Source organism: Varroa jacobsoni, unplaced genomic scaffold (genome assembly GCF_002532875.2).
Source record: "Varroa jacobsoni isolate VJ856 unplaced genomic scaffold, vjacob_1.0 scaffold_681, whole genome shotgun sequence".
Classification (NCBI taxonomy): domain Eukaryota; kingdom Metazoa; phylum Arthropoda; class Arachnida; order Mesostigmata; family Varroidae; genus Varroa; species Varroa jacobsoni.
In genome coordinates this window covers 86,465-103,395 of record NW_019213583.1, presented here as the reverse complement: position 1 = coordinate 103,395, position 16,931 = coordinate 86,465, and the positions used below count along the sequence as shown (strand labels likewise).

Here is a 16,931-nt window from a genome sequence, read left to right as displayed (position 1 = left end):
CAAAGTAGCAACTTCTCGCAGTATGAAACAATCCTGGGATCCTGTTTCAGTTTGCTCTAGCTAAGAATTACAAGGGGCAGATTATTATAACACGAACTGCTTAATTGCGCGGAACGGCAACAATATCAACTCTTTGTCTGGTTCGCTCCGAGTGGACTTCAGAGAAATATTACTGTTGCCGCCGACACCGATATTGCCCCTGTCTGAAGGACTATTTGAGCGTTCCGCCCCAATGTGCACAGACCTCGTCGGCTGTAATTCATATATTTCTGTCCAGCCCGACAAACCAGGTCACCGTTTCATACGGCAAAAACGCCTTCTTTCGGTGTTTTCGACTCTGATTCAATTCACTGTGGCAATTCGCAAAGTTCAACCCCGGAACAGAATTACGGCTTCTATGCTACGTTTCGTGCGGTCCGTGACCGTTATCTAGTCAGCGAAGCCACACCCACTAAGCAAAAGTTATTCGAGAGCTTTTACCAGAATGGCTGTTAGTAACTTGATAGTTAGACACACTGTTTAATTGGGCTTGTAAGTTTTGTTTGAGCTGTCTAGCAGATCGAGTATGGGACGCTAGTGTCGTAGTCAGGGTAAAAATGATAAAAGGATAATCATGATTATTGAAGAAGAAGAAGCACTATCGGGATATACATCTATGTCCCCGAAGAATTCACAGTATTAGCACTTTTTTTTTAACGGATCGTTTCACTATTGACTGGGACACAGGTGACGTAATATTCGCAGGAATCGTGACTGGCAAGTTGACAACTGTTTCTGTCTCGAACGACAAACTGGGCTAATTAATCATATTGGGTTGACAAGATTGTACTAAGGCTACATTGTAAAATTCCATTGATCTTTGCGATCCCCTTTCGCTTCAAATGTCTCTCAGATAAATATCTTGCCGAGGGTCGAAATGAATAAACCTGTAAAGGCATGTCGTCGAAAAGAAGATGTAGATCCGAGTAATATGAGCGAAAAAAATCATGATCCAATTACGTGCCACGCCGTGTACGTGCTTATCATGTAAGTTTGCCAAAGGAGAGCAAACCCTTTCCGTAATTAGAGCCGTATAGGTATTTACAACTATGGTAAATAATCAATTTATTGTATATTCTATGGTGGGAATTCTCAGCGATATCAAAACGAGCATCTAAGACTAGATAACCTTGTAAGTATTAGAGCCTCATCAATCTGGCCTATATATGATGAATGAATGATCGTTGCACGCTTGCGCAAGCGCGGGTTGACAATCTGTAACACGCTTCCTATTGACCAGAGTGAATCACGACTATTTGTAATTTTACAAGAAATTCTAGTCTTCGTCTAGTTATAGGCAGTTTGTGTGATCCTATACCAATAGACTAGAACAGCTAACAGCTTGTTAGGACTTAAATCGCCAAGAAATAACACTATCCGAGGTAAAAATTAATTTTTGTTCTATATTTAAACTTCGTATATTTCTGTTACGCAGGAGAACAGTCATTGTCGTCCAAATAATCAATTTCGCGGTTCCCGTTAATTTGCTTTGTAGAAACCTCTAGTGGTATTATTGAACCTCAATATGTATACAGGCCTTTCTCATATGAGATAGTACAAGTCTTCAATGGTAGACTTTATTGTTGCCATCGTCAACGATCGTACCGGCTGAGCGGCGATATGTACAGCTGCTACCCCAGGCCCACCGTGAGCCTCCTCTCCAATAGTAGACGGCAACCCCGCTGGGCTGTGGACCCCTGGGTGCTTGGCGCGCCACTCGCAAAAAAAGGAGCGAGCGGTTATTCTCTAACCACTTACCATTCCCTGTTCGCAGATGCCCCTGAAGTTCTCACAGTTTGTGACGTCGAACTAGTGTGGAACGGTCTCCTTTAATTCAAATGTTTTACAACGCATTACGCTATTCTATGGGAGCTTACGTAGATAGTCAAAGTGTGTCTACCTAATTAAACAAGTGTCTTTGTTCGACTCGGGTAAGTTAGTTTCCAGTTGAACGTGATGAACGAACTGTGTTATAAAGTGTAACCGAAACAAGGGATAACATCAACAGCCAATTTTTCCATGAAACTTAACGTGGGGGTCGACGACAGCGACCGAAGCTTGAGACAAAGCTCGTTCAATGGCGAAAGTGCCTTATTTATCTCACTGCTATATTCAATGAAACATTTCTAATTAACACGTTTCGCTGTAGATTAAACAGTCATCATATTTGGATACACAAATGATAGTCTATGTGGAACTTTTTTTCATCCTCTTCCCATTGCCAGCACTACAATCGTTATGACTTTTAGCTCTAGCGCCTACTTAAAAATGCGGTTTCATTGAGTTGAAATCCTTCCTAATTAACTAAAAGGATTATTCGTAGGTGCATAAAGACTCAGGTACGAACCTATATATCTATATAGAAAAGGATGTCATGATACTAGCTACTGCCATGATTTACTCCGTTTTGTGAAGTATATAGTAACCTCAGATACCATGTTTCTATTTTTACTGAATCGTAACTGTAAAGTCAGATCAGACTTTCGCAGAGCATCTGCTAGGGCAAAAGATATTTTCGATGGCTATAACATTTGAGGCGTTCTTCATTACGTATGAGCCCATTCAACTTTCCACCACTGGATTCTATGGTTTTTATGGATACCAATTGAGCAAAAGTACCATACCTATACATTCATAATTAGCTTTACCTACGAAATGAGCAAACAGAAATAGTTTAAATCAGCCGGCTTCGAGGTAGCTTGGGCATCGAGGTGATTACTATCCTAGAAAAGGTAAATTTGAAATTCCTCACAGAGATAACCAGGGATTTCACTAACCAAAATAAGGTAATCTATTAGGTTATTAAGGCCTGATGAATATAATTACTGTTCGTAAACAATGTAATTTCGCTGTTCCCTCTTAGATAGCTTATAATTATAATAATAATTCGTTTGATTATTTTATCATTGGTCCGCATCCATGAATCATGAGCTTTCGAACCATACGACAAATGCTACTATCACCTTTTTCGTTTCCGTACAAAATCTGATACAAAAAAAGGGAAGACGGGGGACAACGTCCTCACCGAGAGCCCATACAGGATACTCCTCGTCCTATCCTCATAATTTATTCAAACGTGCAATTAGCCAACTGAAAGCTTTTCAAACCAAGCAATGACCACGAGTTGTAGTGACCGATCACTATAAACCTTCTATTTAGAAGCTATTTTTGGAAAAAAAAAACTACTTATTCCTTAATGAGTTCGTTGAAAGTCAAAAACGCAATCAACTCTAGGGAACATTTACGAGGTAGAAGGATCGCTTTGTACTTGAACTATTATTAATTAGTTTTTTAAAAACTACTCTGATTTGCTAAAATAGACAATAAAATGAATTGAGACGACGAATGCAAGCCTTCTATTGGAGGCATCGGCATTAGAAAACTCTAACTCCTTTAAAGGTATCGATATAACATGGAGACTGCGTAGACCATTCAGAAAGGAATTTTTTCTTGAGACTGTTTACAAGTTGAAAATCATCAGCTAGAATCTGGTCATTTCCTTATTTACCAATACGATGCTACTGGGATCTACTATAGTAATAATAATAAGAAATACTAGCAAATGGGCTAGGTCACCCTTTTTCAAAGAATAAAGGCAGCGTGTCAACGTGAACGTTCGGACATAGCACAGATGAAGTTCCTACCTTGAAAAACAATTTTATCCGGAACCAAATGCACTCATTGCAATAGTTATGCACGCCACCCGCGTCTGGGTAACTCAGATAGTAGATGAAAATTATTACTAGCATGATTCTTTTGAAGTATACTGTAGGTCATGTACTATATGGTTTATTGTCTTAAGCTTCAACCAAGATTACGGTCATCCCTCAATAGAAGATAAGATAAGAGAGTGACTCATTTGCGTACCGCATAAACCCAGCTAACCGATGTAGGAAATATCTGTTTGTTGGCCATACACGCAAGAATATGATAGATCGTCCTTTTATCTTGATCCCCCCCCCCCCCTTTCCCCACATCTTAAAATGTCAGATTATTATTAAATGTTAGAAAATTAAGAACGGCACCAGTGAAATTTCCTAGAAATCACCCATATTTTTGCATAGTTGATCACAGAAATTATATGTTAGTACTCGCATATAGCAGTTCCATAACCCAATCTCCAGATCCTAATACTCGTTACTATCGCTTCTGTTTATCAGTGGGGCATGGAACGCACGGATTTTTCTGTTCTCTGTATACAATTCTGGTAAGCGCAATTATCCAGACCCATGAAATTATAATCCTATTCCTGCATGCATCTGTATATATCCATATAGCACACGACCCTAGACACTCGTAGACTGGCAAAAGGATTAATATAGACCCCTGAAATCCTTCAGCGCTTGAAGTTCGAAAGGATAAACGCATCAATAAGGAAAATGACTTCATACAGTTAGGTCGTACTTAGGGTACTTGTTTCTGACTTTGGCTTTGGCTATCATCACTCGTACTTGCGGAGCATACTTGATACCGCGTATAGGGTCTAGAGCGGACGATAACCATTTTCAAATCTGACGTTCACATACTTGAAATTAGCCAACTTTCGATAGAGTCGAATGCAAACTTCCTAGCTAACGAAGATAATGCTTTCGGAAGCTAAAAGATTATATAAAAGGTAGTGATTCATGAAAGTATTTGGAGCGAACATTTTTTTTTTAGTGAAATGAAAAGATGATGATCACAAAAGAAAATCGTACCCAATATGGCCCTATCTGTGGCCATATTTCAACGTCCGCGTACAAACGCGGTTTTATATTCGCTACTGATCAAGTACCTCGTAATGCCGTTTGAACCAAGTATAACTAATCTGAGAGGAATAACGCATTGTTGATATAAGGTACATAGACTCTATCATATCTAAAAGAGATACGTGTTCATTATGACACTACATTATACCCAAAGGACTTTCTACACAAACGACATAGAATATAGCCTAACTAGTCATTGGTAAATTACGAGTCTAGCTAGCAGATGATTTGTCGTGAGGTCATCGAGGCATACGAGGAAGCTTGTTATTAATGGTCAATTTGTTAATTGTCGGCCTTTTGGGGGGGGGGGGGGGGGCAGTTGGTGGAATTCCTGTCAGGAGAAGGTATCGCCATACAGCCTAATTCCATACGGTTGCAACTAGAATCCAGTAACGGCAGGAGATAATCAGTAGTGCTCAATGCTTCTGCTATGAAAACCATCATCAAAAATTTGGTGCGTCTATTATCGTGCTTTATAAACACTTCATATTTTTCTTAAACAATGTTCTGTTGTTAACCAGTACACGAAAGATATTGCATAGATATGTCAGACAATAGAATTCTGAAAAACCCGATCGAGAGCCATTTTGCCTGAAATTAGTAATTGTCTTTCTTGTTACAAAACCCACTATAGGTTTCCACCGACGTTAAAGGTATAAACGGTATAATGTTTATACAGTTATTTAGCGCATAGTCTGTAATAATCTCCCATTTAGTGTGCCTTGATGTTGCGATCTTGTTCTGAACGACAAAAGCAAACTTCGAATCTGGAATTAAACCTTGTCCAGAGAGGCTTGCCGACACGCGTTACTGATTAGAATTTGCAGAATTTTAGTGGTAGTTCCAGCGGGTCACGTCCAATCTACATCTATATAATAATACAATAATCGGTAAACCATCTACAGATGGCTGTAATATATGCGTCATGTTATAACGTTATGTGCTGCATAGTAGATGCGAAAGAGCGTTTCCCGGGTGCTTGAATCTGTAAAACCAGACCAATAAATATTAGAAAAGATAGTATTGCTCCGGTTAACCGAAATGTACAACTACACAGTAAACGACATAAAGTAATCGATCGGCGTGGGGTTACGATACGGCGGCAGGCCGTATTAGAACGAGATAGTACGGCATCGACGGCAATCCGCTATTCAACGGCCGAGGGCATATCTTACTCATTAGCGTATCGCTGGTACTGACGTTGTTGTTATTGTTTATTTCTAGTATCTTGAAGGAATCATTGGCACCTTAGCTTGTACGGTCGCACAGACGTATACCTAAATCGTTTCAAGCAAATCCGTTAGGACAGGGAAAATCGTTGACATTTATCACAGTATTTCTACAGGGATCTTCTTTTCTTCTTTGGTAGTAAGAGCTTTTTGCTTTCGTGTCATAAAAAGAAAACAAGTGCTAGCAACGTTACTTGATAGAAAAAAAAAAAAAAAAAAAAAGGAAAAATTTGTTATCATTTTCTGTTCTCTAACTATTAGCCACTATTGACGCTTTGATTTTAGAGAATTTTTGTGAGTCGAAAGCAGTACTTACGGCAGGGAACAGCTTTACGAGCTACATAGTCTATTGAAGCTCTATTTGATATCACAGCATACGTCGATCACTCGTGCGACATCAAACGTGTTTAGCGCATACTGATTGTTTGGGGATACTGCGCAACACTTAACACAAAACAAATATATACAGTTCAGACATGCTTTTAAACACGTAGATTGGCTTGAAGCGCGCTATTTTTATGTATATATCAATTCCCTTTATTGCTATCATGCAATACCAGTCAAATGATATTGTCTGGAAATTAGGCCATCGTTGATCTGGCCAGTACCGTTGCTGCAGCTGCTGGTGCGCTAACCCTGGCCGGTTGGGCCGAAGCGTCCTATGTATGAAGCTGAATGGTTGTACTGATTTGCTAGCTATGAAGATTGCAATGACTAATGTACGATAGTATACTACAAAGTAGTCATGTTGCTGATTTGACCACTTTTACCATAGTCGATGGCGATGTCATAGACATCGATGCGCCAATCAGGATTATTGTTCGCAGCACTAACACTAGCGTGCCCCGAAGGGCATGTGCGTAGACCCACAATTTCAACCAGCGGTCGTTGCTGCTGTTGACGCTGGGTCAACGCTAGACGGTCAGAAAGCGCGCAGCGCTTACGGACGATCTTCTGCACGCGTGCCACTAATGCTACGACCACCCTGCGACTACCGAACTATCGGCGCCCAGCCAATGAGCTTTTATATAGATATATAAATAATACAAGATTCTAAGCAACAAAGTAGGTATATATATTCCAAATATGTATGGCGGCTATCATGTACGATAATGCGCGCTTTCGTTGTAGTATTGATAGTTCACAAATATCCATTCTTTCTATGTAGCTACCAGATATTCAGTCGACGCAGGCTAGAAGGCAATAAGCTAGCGTCAGCCAGATAGTCGGGGGCTGTCTCTGTTTCCCGACCCCTCTACAACAACAATATTTAGACGGCCCGTGTACAGTCGCCGACGGAGGCTCGGACAAAATCATCACCCTTTTCGCCTTTCACTTGATTGCAGATGGCAAAATAACATAAAAATGGCGTGCGCGAAATTGCGTGTGTATTAACGATTGCGTCGCACCCTATATATACATACATATTGTAGCAATGAAAGCAATCCTTGATTAAGTTCTATGATCCGACAGAAACATCGTGCACGTTTGACAGCTTGCTAAGACTGCGTAACATTAGACAAAATATATAAACAAAATCAATCCAGGATTACTAAATGATCAAGAAAATGATTTAATTAAATCGCTAATATGAGGGCGTAATATATATATATATATATAATAAAATCAGACATAGAAATAATAACAAGCAAAGTAATGCGATAGTATTAGATGCGAACTACTAGGATCAGTAAAGGTTAGATTAGCGCTTAACCAAAACGTAAATGGTGATCTGATCTTTGCAAAACAAGCCCGTTCGCTAGCAGCACCCGTTCCCTGCTAATGTTAAATTACCAGCCGTCTCACCTTTAAAGTATCTAAAAGCATCTTTTCTATTGCAGGGGGAAGCAGGCAAAGCTCGATTACATGACGCGATTTATATGGTCTTGATAGATCTAATATTTTTTCCTAAATTTCACTCATTTTCTCTGATATACTGTTAGGTCTGAGTTTCGACTGAACAACGCAGCAGTTAACGAGCTTTCGTTATATATTACTCTTGTATCTACAATAACCACACGTTTACTTTGTCAGCGTCTTGTTCTCTAGCTGGAATTGTGGTAGAACAGACATTTTATGGCTACAAATTCAAATTGAAGGCATGAAAGACTTAAGTAAATAGATGGATTTGTGCTAAAACAAAAAAAAAAAAGGTGGGAAAAGTGTTTAGGGAAGTACGCATTGTTCTACTAGAGGTGACCAGATGGTCTGTACAACTCATAGAAACGTTCAATCGTAGATTCAGAACAAGTACCCTGCGAAATAAATGCTCTTTTTCGTTTTTCTTTTGTTTTCCTGGAGGCGAGACCGATAAAGCTTTTCAGACGGGTATGCTAACGTTTGTTTGGCTCGATTAAACAACACACATTTTTATATCAGATACCCGCGTATTAAAGTATTCTTATAAAGAAAATCCCATTTTGTTATTAATTATTGAGTTCAAATAGAATACATCATTGTACTGCATGTAGAGCTGTTGATGCTTCATTTAGTGGTTTAATCATATCCGGCGTCTACCGTACGATAGAACAATACGTTAGCGTAGCGATCGTGCAGCGACAATATAGGACACGTTTCGTGTTGAATGGCCTTTCAGATGAAAAAATTAACAGCTTTGTGCCTTTGCGACAGGCGGAAAAATTCTATCTCTTTGAAATCAGCCGACAAAAACCTAAGGAATATTGAGCAGCTCAGAAAAGCCACAAACGAAAAATGGATTTCGCCGCGAGTAAACACTCGGACATAGCGGCATTTTTTGCCAACAAAACGCTGTTGATTACTGGTGGAACCGGCTTTATAGGAAAGGTGAGCTTCGTGGCGTATGTTTTATATATATTGAGAAAGAATGTCTAGTAAGTCGCGTTTATTTCAGTTTTTATCAGGCCTTTGATAGGTTGTATAATTTACTCACTGGATAGAGTTGTATTGAAATATCGTAACCTGCGTGAAGAGTCTCCCTTCATCCCTTTTCGGATTATACACACAATATTTGCCCTACACCCTATAATAGTAAGGTGATTTAAAGAGAAAAATAGTGGCTTTTTCAGCATATATAGATTTTTCTTCTAAATTTATCCTGTCTCCTCGGTGCTGTGTGTGCATTTGTGTTTGGGGGTCTTGGAAAAGTATACTCTTTCAAACAGATTTTAATCCTTTCGTTTGCTAAATGTAATACATGACAGTAATAAAGATTAATTGGAACTGAAGTTCAGACCGTTTCAGTAAATTCCTACAACGACAAACCGTTGTCCTCATATTGCGCTTTGTTCATAAAGACCGACGTCCATAATCGAACACTGATGATGTGGTGGACCTTAATGTACGTATGCACCCACTTTGATCAACACCTAAAGATCTAAACTGCTTTAACCTATCCATCTAGCTTTTGGTAGAGAAGCTGCTCCGCGCATGTCCGGATATCAGAAAGATCTACCTCGTCATACGACCCAAGAAAGGCGTCAGCCCTCAAAAGCGACTCGCAACTCTACTTGCAGGCAAGGCAGGTTTTTACACGTGAACTTCCTGTGCATCTGTTGAGACTAAACGATGTTTACATGTTCCATGTCTAAGGCTATTTTTGCCTGTTATCTGTGCCTTATCTACATCCATTCACGAATAGTAAGCTTTATGTCAGCGGTCAGCAGCAGTACCCCACAAAGAGTTTCCCTGATCCGCGCGTTTCACTATATGTCGTAATATATGCTGCTACATTCAATTATTACTCATAATAATTGAATGTCCATTATAATTATTCTATTCATATGATAACGATTTTGTTGCAATAGGCTCAGCCTGAGAGAATAACGTTTTAACGAAATGCGCTTGAGCAGAACAAAGAACAGAAACAATCCTATTTGATGCCCTTTTGATAGGTATTTGAAGGGGTGATAAATCGTCGGCCTGAAGCCTTGAACCAAGTGGAGGCACTCGTCGGAGAAACGTCTGAGCCACTTCTCGGTTTATCTGAAGCTGACCTTGCCAGGTAAACCAAATCTCAAGCATACGTTGTAGACTAGGGGCTTCTAGCGTCTATTAGATTCTACTCGATATCCATCTCATAATGTACTACTATGTTTCGGTATTGAGATCGGTATTGATAAACATTTTTCTTAGATTTATTAAATTTTTTATTTATTAAATTTGGGTTCATGTAAATTTAAAGTTTTGGGCACGTCCCCACAAATCAAACTGCATTAACTTTGCATGATCCAGTCTACTTAGCCATTTTTTTCGGGCAAGCGGCTTATAAACATGAATCGCATATAGAATATTTCGTAGTCGGTCAACAGCATCAGTATGCTTATTGCCCTTAACAGCATGTGGTACCCTTGTCCAAATTCCTAAATACTAGAGAGGAAAAATGTCGTTCACTCCGTCACTTAGGGATGTCTGTGCGTTGGGTGCAGGTGAGCGAACGTCACCAACTTTAGCTTGAAAGAGAATAAGCTTTGAAAGAAATATATATTATCCTAAGAAGCGTAAGCATTTTACGCTATAGAAAAAAAAAAGTACAATTGGGTTAAAACTTTACTGCCTGCTAACTTTAAAAAAATTCTATATAGCAAGTTCTAGCATTTTTCCCTCCAGAAGAAACGCACGCGCAAATATCCTCCCAAAACTCCCTGATAGAAACTCAGATATAGAAGTCTTCGTATTGAGAAGCTCCCGCATATATTTTGTGATGCACATCTGGCTAAAATCGTTCCTTCGACAATTTAGATTTCTCGGAAATAGTCATAATGTTAGTGAAACTTAATCGTTAGTATCAACTTTCTTTAGTAACTTTTTCGTGTAATTGACTATATTCTAGTCTAACTATTTGACTTTTATAGAATCAAGTTGGAGGTTGAAATTGTGATTCATTCTGCTGCAACCGTAAAATTCAACGAGCCTTTATCGGTGGCGACGCGAGTTAATATCGGCAGCACCATACAGATGGTCGCTCTTTGTCGTCAGATGCCGAAACTCTGTTGTCTCTTACATGTATCGACTGCTTATGTCAATGTCACCGAACCATCAGACGTTATCGTCGAAGAGCGGGTCTATCAGTAAGGATTCTTCTGGCTTTTCGTATCATGCCTTGATAGATTTCTAAAGATTATATATATATATATATATATATATATAATCTTTGGTAGTGCGTCATTCATGACATTGTAGCATCCTCTTATGCATCTAGAGATCTGCTGAAACGGTAAATGTTTCATTTTTTGGAACTATTAGATCATTTAAAAGGCAATGATAATTCTATGCAGACGTAACTTACAACATATATATCAGCATCAACCATGGCCAGAGTATTCATTATCCAACTATTACGTTTGGATTGAAGATGCACACAGCTAATACTTTGATCAACGGTATCGTTTTCTAGCTCGAAGTTGTCCGGCGAAGATTTACTAGAGTTAATCGAACGTCTGCCTCCGGACGCACTGGAGGCAGCGACGCCGAAGCTTATGCTCGGGTTTCCCAACACTTATACAATAACAAAGAAACTAGCAGAACAGGTGGTTGAAAATTCAGGCTTACCTGCTATTATTGTGCGTCCCTCAGTAGTGATCGCCACAAACAAGGAACCATTTCCGGTAAGTACCACCTTAAAATCTTCACCATTACCAGAAACACCATGCCTGCAAAAATATGGAACGATGAAACTGAACCGTAGATACTAATGAAGTGTATTGACTTCGTCCAAAAATGTTCCACGTAAACTATATGGTCTATTAATGTTTTTTTCAGGCTTGGATTGATAATATGAACGGTCCGACTGGTTTCTTATTGGCTCTAGGCACCGGTGTCTTGTCCGTCGTCCGAACAAAGCTTTCTCTCAAACCAGATATCGTTCCTGCAGATTTTGTCGTAAACTGTATCATTGCCGCAGTATACCGGTACGGCCAATTGGAAGGAAAAGCAAACCCGTCGAATATTTTTTTTATCAATATATTATTAATTATCGTACTTAATATCCGATCAGAACGTTTGCTATGTACGGCATCCCAGGTTTGACCTAAAGGGTTCTCCCATTTCCGCATAAAGTGAAAGTCCCAGACAATCAGAACCTTAATGGCTATAAAGATAACAGCGGAAAGCGAATAAACTATAAATACTAGTCACCTACAAGGCTATATCAACAGCATATCGGCCTAAACTAATACAATTGTTCTGAAAAAAAAAGACGCGCATGCCTGATCTGCTCAGTGATCGTATGTAAGCAGAGATATCATTCGTGCACGTACTGATAACGTAGCTTGTACATTGGTTCTAGAGAATTTGGACATATTCTACAACGACATTTAGCGTTAAATTTTCGGCTACGAGGAACTGGAGTAACTGACACGCAACCAGGACAGATGGCTCTGTAGGTTGAAATGATTTAAAAACTTCGACCCATATATCACGTATATATATACGACGGGTTGCTGACGCTAAACACTTTTGATCCTGAGCGCACATAGCTCAGAGAGCTAAAACCATTATAAAATGACCCATTCTGTGGTCCATATATATGTATATAGATTAGTAAACGCTTTCTATATACATATATATATATGGACATTGACTCTGGCCCATTCAAAGCAGCGAAGAAACGCTTCTATTTAGTTCGCGGCAGCGAATTTTCCTATGACGCTGCTGGTCTGGCGGCAACAATGCCTCATATGATTATAATTTTTTTTGTGCCGTTATCGTTTCGTTGTCGTGTGCTTTTACAGAGGTACTTCTGTCTATATTTTGATGGCTGTTAACGTGCCGTTGTTGTAGCCATCTCATCGCAGGTTTTTGCCGAATGTTCATATTATTACGGCCGAAGGAAGAATGAGACATTGCTTTTCTTCTTGGTATTCGATACGAAAATATGGGGCAACCATGCAGTAACGCGCTGGAAACCCTAACACAACATATCCTGTTTTCAGAGTAACCAAATATGTAATTCAGTGTCGTTAACATATCACCTGCCAGGTTGACGGAACAGCGCAGTGTTTCATCAGAAGCCCCAGCAAGAGCAAGAGCCATTTTCTACCTGTATCATTTAGGACACAGAGTATTTCAACGGTTCACAACAAATCGATAGGATATAAAACAATTACGAAAAGAAACAAAGGCCGACAAGAACATATTTAAGCTAGGGGCCATCTCAATTCCCTTGTTACCTTTTGGGAAGGATACTTCTTATAACTAATAAGGATTTTCCTATCATCAATTCACGTTGCCGTTTCAACCGTTATCTCATCTATATGGCCATTGGTACAACTATTCTCATACAGCGGTGGTAAGGTAGATGTTGTGCGATAGAAGCCGAACCAGTCTGCAGGGATTATAGTGCGATAACTACGTATGCGTATCACTTATTGGAATACTATCACTAAAAGGGCGAATAGACCCTTGAATAAGACTTCAACTAGCGTTATATTATAGACAGCCTGCTAATTTGAACAAATGGCAATCGTGAATTCTACAGAAGGTTGGCTGGAGCCCCATGGTACATGTCCTTATAATAACTGAGCCAATGTACATTGCGTTGTCTTAAACTTGATTCAATAAATATACTTTAAATCGCTTTATTCAATCACAAGGGGGCTATAATGGGTTTTTGTCAGAACAGCATATATGTGTGTATATATATATATATATATATATATATATATATATATATATATATATAGAGAGAGAGAGAGAGAGAGAGAGAGAGAGAGAGAGAGAGATTGCTAGAAACTGTCAATATACATTTTAACCCTCTAATGGATGCGGGGGACTGCAATTGCATTTACGGCAATCCGTATTCACAAGTTTCGTACGAATCTTTCGTTTTTTTTTTTCTCGCCTATATCGTCAACTGTAAGGATGTGTACTTTTCAATTTATAATCGGCTGAGGGTCCGGTTCTAATGGTCGCGCAGGGGAGCGGCTAGTGGGTGTCCGACATTTTTATCGAGAAGCCCTGGATGGCTACACGGCAATAGGTTCATTTCAGCTCCCTTTAATATTGTATGCCTCTGAAGAAATGGAATCGAATATGGTGTATGAACATTGGTACAGTAGCTTATGAGACGAAACAACACATTTTTAAACGGGCCTCTAACGAAAGGAAATAGATACGATTTCATGATGAGATTATTTGAGAATATCGTGCAGAAAATTTTATTGCAACCAATGACGATTTTCTTTATAGCCTCTTTATTTGGTATTTAGTACTATATATTTTTTCATATCTATCAAGCATGATGGTGACAACAAACAAACAAACTATAATAAAATCTGCAAGTTACTGAATGGGTGTATCAATTAATTCCTGGATTGCAGACGTGCAACTAACTGGTTTCACCTAGATACTCCGGTACCGGTGGTTCATGCCTGTATGGGCCACGAACGAAATCTGCCCATGTTCGACTTTAAGGGTCGTTGCGAAAAACTTGTAGCTGAATTTCCACCATTAAACTGCATTCGTTACCAAGGAGCAGCTGTTGTGGAAACCGAATGGGAATTTCGGCTGAGGTTGCATCCTTCACGATTATTATGACCTACAGCTACTGTTTTTAATGATATAATGGCTAAAATTTTTACCTCATACGCTCGGTCCTTCATCATTGCTCCTCCATTGACAAGATACAATAATTTGATGTTTTTCGCTTTATCAGAATGTTTTTGTTTCATAGGATTCCTATGGAGTTAGCTGATCTGTTTGTATGTCGCTTAGCTGGCAAGCAGATTGCCATTAGGAAAATGTATCATCGCCTCGTGGACAGCTTGGAGATGCTTGGATTCTTTTTTTTGCAGGACTGGAACTTTGAAACGACCAATTCGAAACAGCTTTTCGACGGCCTAACTGAGACAGATCAATATGTAAGTGCGAACTGGGGTATCGGTTCATCATATAGATGACACTTGAGATAAACGTTTCGTAATGAGATGGGGCTGATTCTCAATACGCTAGGTCTTTCTATCAATCCTAGAACCCAGTTAGTCGTATATTTTTGCATACGTTTACATATTATTACTCTTACATAATCTACCTAGTTAAATATTTGTTGTGCGATACGTCCCGTATTACCGAGTAAGATTATTATCGTTATACATTGGATCTGAATCGGTAAAAGGCAGCTTCCCAGACGAAAATTAGGTTTCGTCTGAGTAGTCTCTTATGGGCCTATTGCGCGCCTATTTATGCCTAATCAACGAGAACGTAACTGTATTATTGTCCTGTCAGTTATTCCCGATGATGTCGACCGAAGAGTTCTGCTGGGATGAATTCTTCATGATCTATTTGTCCAGTATTAAGTACTTCGTCTTGAACGAGACTTTGAGCCAGCTGGAACCAGCGCGTCGATGGAGACGAAAGTAAGTTATCATTGTCGTCGACCGATGTGAAGTTCACTAGTTGTGAAGATCAAATGATTGCATCAATGAGTAACTTTTTTTCAACGGGTATGTTATTGCTAAACAAGGTAGGTATGTTAATATATATATATATATAGGTATGTTAATCTTAAACAAGCATAGGTATAAGGTATGTTACTCCTATTAACTAATGATTTGGCCGTTTTTGCAATACATCAGATTGTTATCTTCATTAATAATAGATCCGCGATAAGCTTTGAAGCTATCATATGATAACTATATTGTGTATATACTTTATAACGCATTACGCTGCCAGTAAAGTACTTATAAAAAAATTTTGGTACTACTCCATCTTGTCGTCTGATTTGCAGGTTGGCGATTATTCATTATGCAACATTGTTACTCAGCTATTTCGTTTTGGCAAAGGTCTTGGCGAAGACGATCGAATTTGTCGTTGAAGTCGACATTCCGTTACTGTGAAGAGTCGAACGTGTTTATGAGTTCTAGAGCAGATTTTTTAGAGACAAGTGTCAGCTGCTTGTTTTAACGGTACTTCGTCTCTGCTGTTCATCGTCAATTAGAGAACTCCATACTTCTACTTATTCATTAACGCTGAATCTGCGAAGAAAATCGATAGACAATTGCGTTCACTTGGGTACCGTTGACTTACTTTCATACTATATATAGTATATAGATAGATATTGTTAGTCTTACTGTGATCTACTGTGAGCCGCGTTGCTTTGAGTGACCGTTGCTGCTGATCGAGTTTCCTATTCGTTTTTCCTGTCTCACGACTTTGCCCCGAGCTCACTTGTACTGTCACCGATTTCAACAAAAATGTCGTAGATAAGAGAACCTTGATAACGCCAGCCATCGATTCGTGTATGATACCCGTGGCGATAGGTGGTGCTGAACAGCCGAAGCATATTGTCGTCCTATACCCTTGTGTGGTCTTTTATAAATAAAGCATACTTCTTATGGTCTGTACGGGTCATTTCTTATAAATTAGCTGTTATCCTTGTCTGCTAATATTGACCGCCTGAAATGTATACGGCGATTCAATCGTGCATTTTATCTGTTGGCTTTTCAACGATGGCCTTAAGGATGATGTAAAAAAAAGTAATCGTATCCTATAAGAATCTTCTGAATGCCGTCTAGCGGCCTCTTTGAAAGCTCCCTGCTAGCTTGCAAAACATATGGTTAATTCGTAGATATTTTTTCCCGCTCCATTTTCTACAGCATGTTGTTACAACGCTTAATGTTTCTGACAAACACATTTACGAGTATAATCTCAAGAAGTATCTGTATTTGCTATATAAATGCATTAGGTACAATTACATACGTAGTTGCTTCACTCGAAGCAATTAAAGTAGGGTAACTTTTTTTGTTTCATAAGTGAACATCCTCGTCCTCTGCGAAATATTTAACCACCAACAGTCAAATGATTGATACTATTGTCCCGCTTTCTATTGTCGTGTCCTGATCGCTTCTATATTTCATACGGTACTGACACGTACCTCTTCGACGCTGCGAGAGAAGTTTCTGTGGTGGTTTGCTTTAGGGACTAGTCTCCTCCATTATAT

At 39.2% G+C, this 16,931-nt stretch overlaps 1 protein-coding gene across 3 annotated transcripts; it reads left to right on the top strand.

The window, feature by feature from the left end:
- Positions 1-1,790: 1,790 nt before the first annotated feature.
- LOC111262611 (putative fatty acyl-CoA reductase CG5065) lies at positions 1,791-16,335 on the top strand. Of its 3 annotated transcripts, none has more exons than XM_022836999.2 (11): positions 1,795-1,970; positions 8,648-8,821; positions 9,399-9,515; positions 9,889-9,998; positions 10,849-11,064; positions 11,391-11,601; positions 11,756-11,904; positions 14,314-14,505; positions 14,649-14,853; positions 15,218-15,348; positions 15,720-16,335. In XM_022836999.2, the coding sequence occupies exons 2-11, from the start codon at positions 8,729-8,731 to the stop codon at positions 15,826-15,828; spliced, it is 1,533 nt and encodes a 510-aa protein (XP_022692734.1). In that variant the 5' UTR covers positions 1,795-1,970; positions 8,648-8,728; the 3' UTR covers positions 15,829-16,335. The 3 variants fall into 3 exon arrangements, with proteins under 3 accessions (XP_022692735.1, XP_022692734.1, XP_022692733.1); XM_022836998.2 differs by having other exon boundaries at positions 8,613-8,821; XM_022837000.2 differs by lacking the exon at positions 15,720-16,335 and having other exon boundaries at positions 1,791-1,970; positions 8,613-8,821; positions 14,788-14,853; positions 15,218-15,347.
- The last annotated feature ends 596 nt before the right edge of the window (positions 16,336-16,931 follow it).

Excerpts from the sequence above, each read along its gene's own strand:
- LOC111262611 (XM_022836999.2), top strand. The coding sequence starts at position 8,729 with ATGGATTTCGCCGCGAGTAAACACTCGGACATAGCGGCATTTTTTGCC. Across the intron at positions 8,822-9,398 it reads GAACCGGCTTTATAGGAAAG|CTTTTGGTAGAGAAGCTGCT; the intron begins GTGAGCTTCGTG and ends CTATCCATCTAG. Across the intron at positions 11,065-11,390 it reads GTCGAAGAGCGGGTCTATCA|CTCGAAGTTGTCCGGCGAAG; the intron begins GTAAGGATTCTT and ends ATCGTTTTCTAG.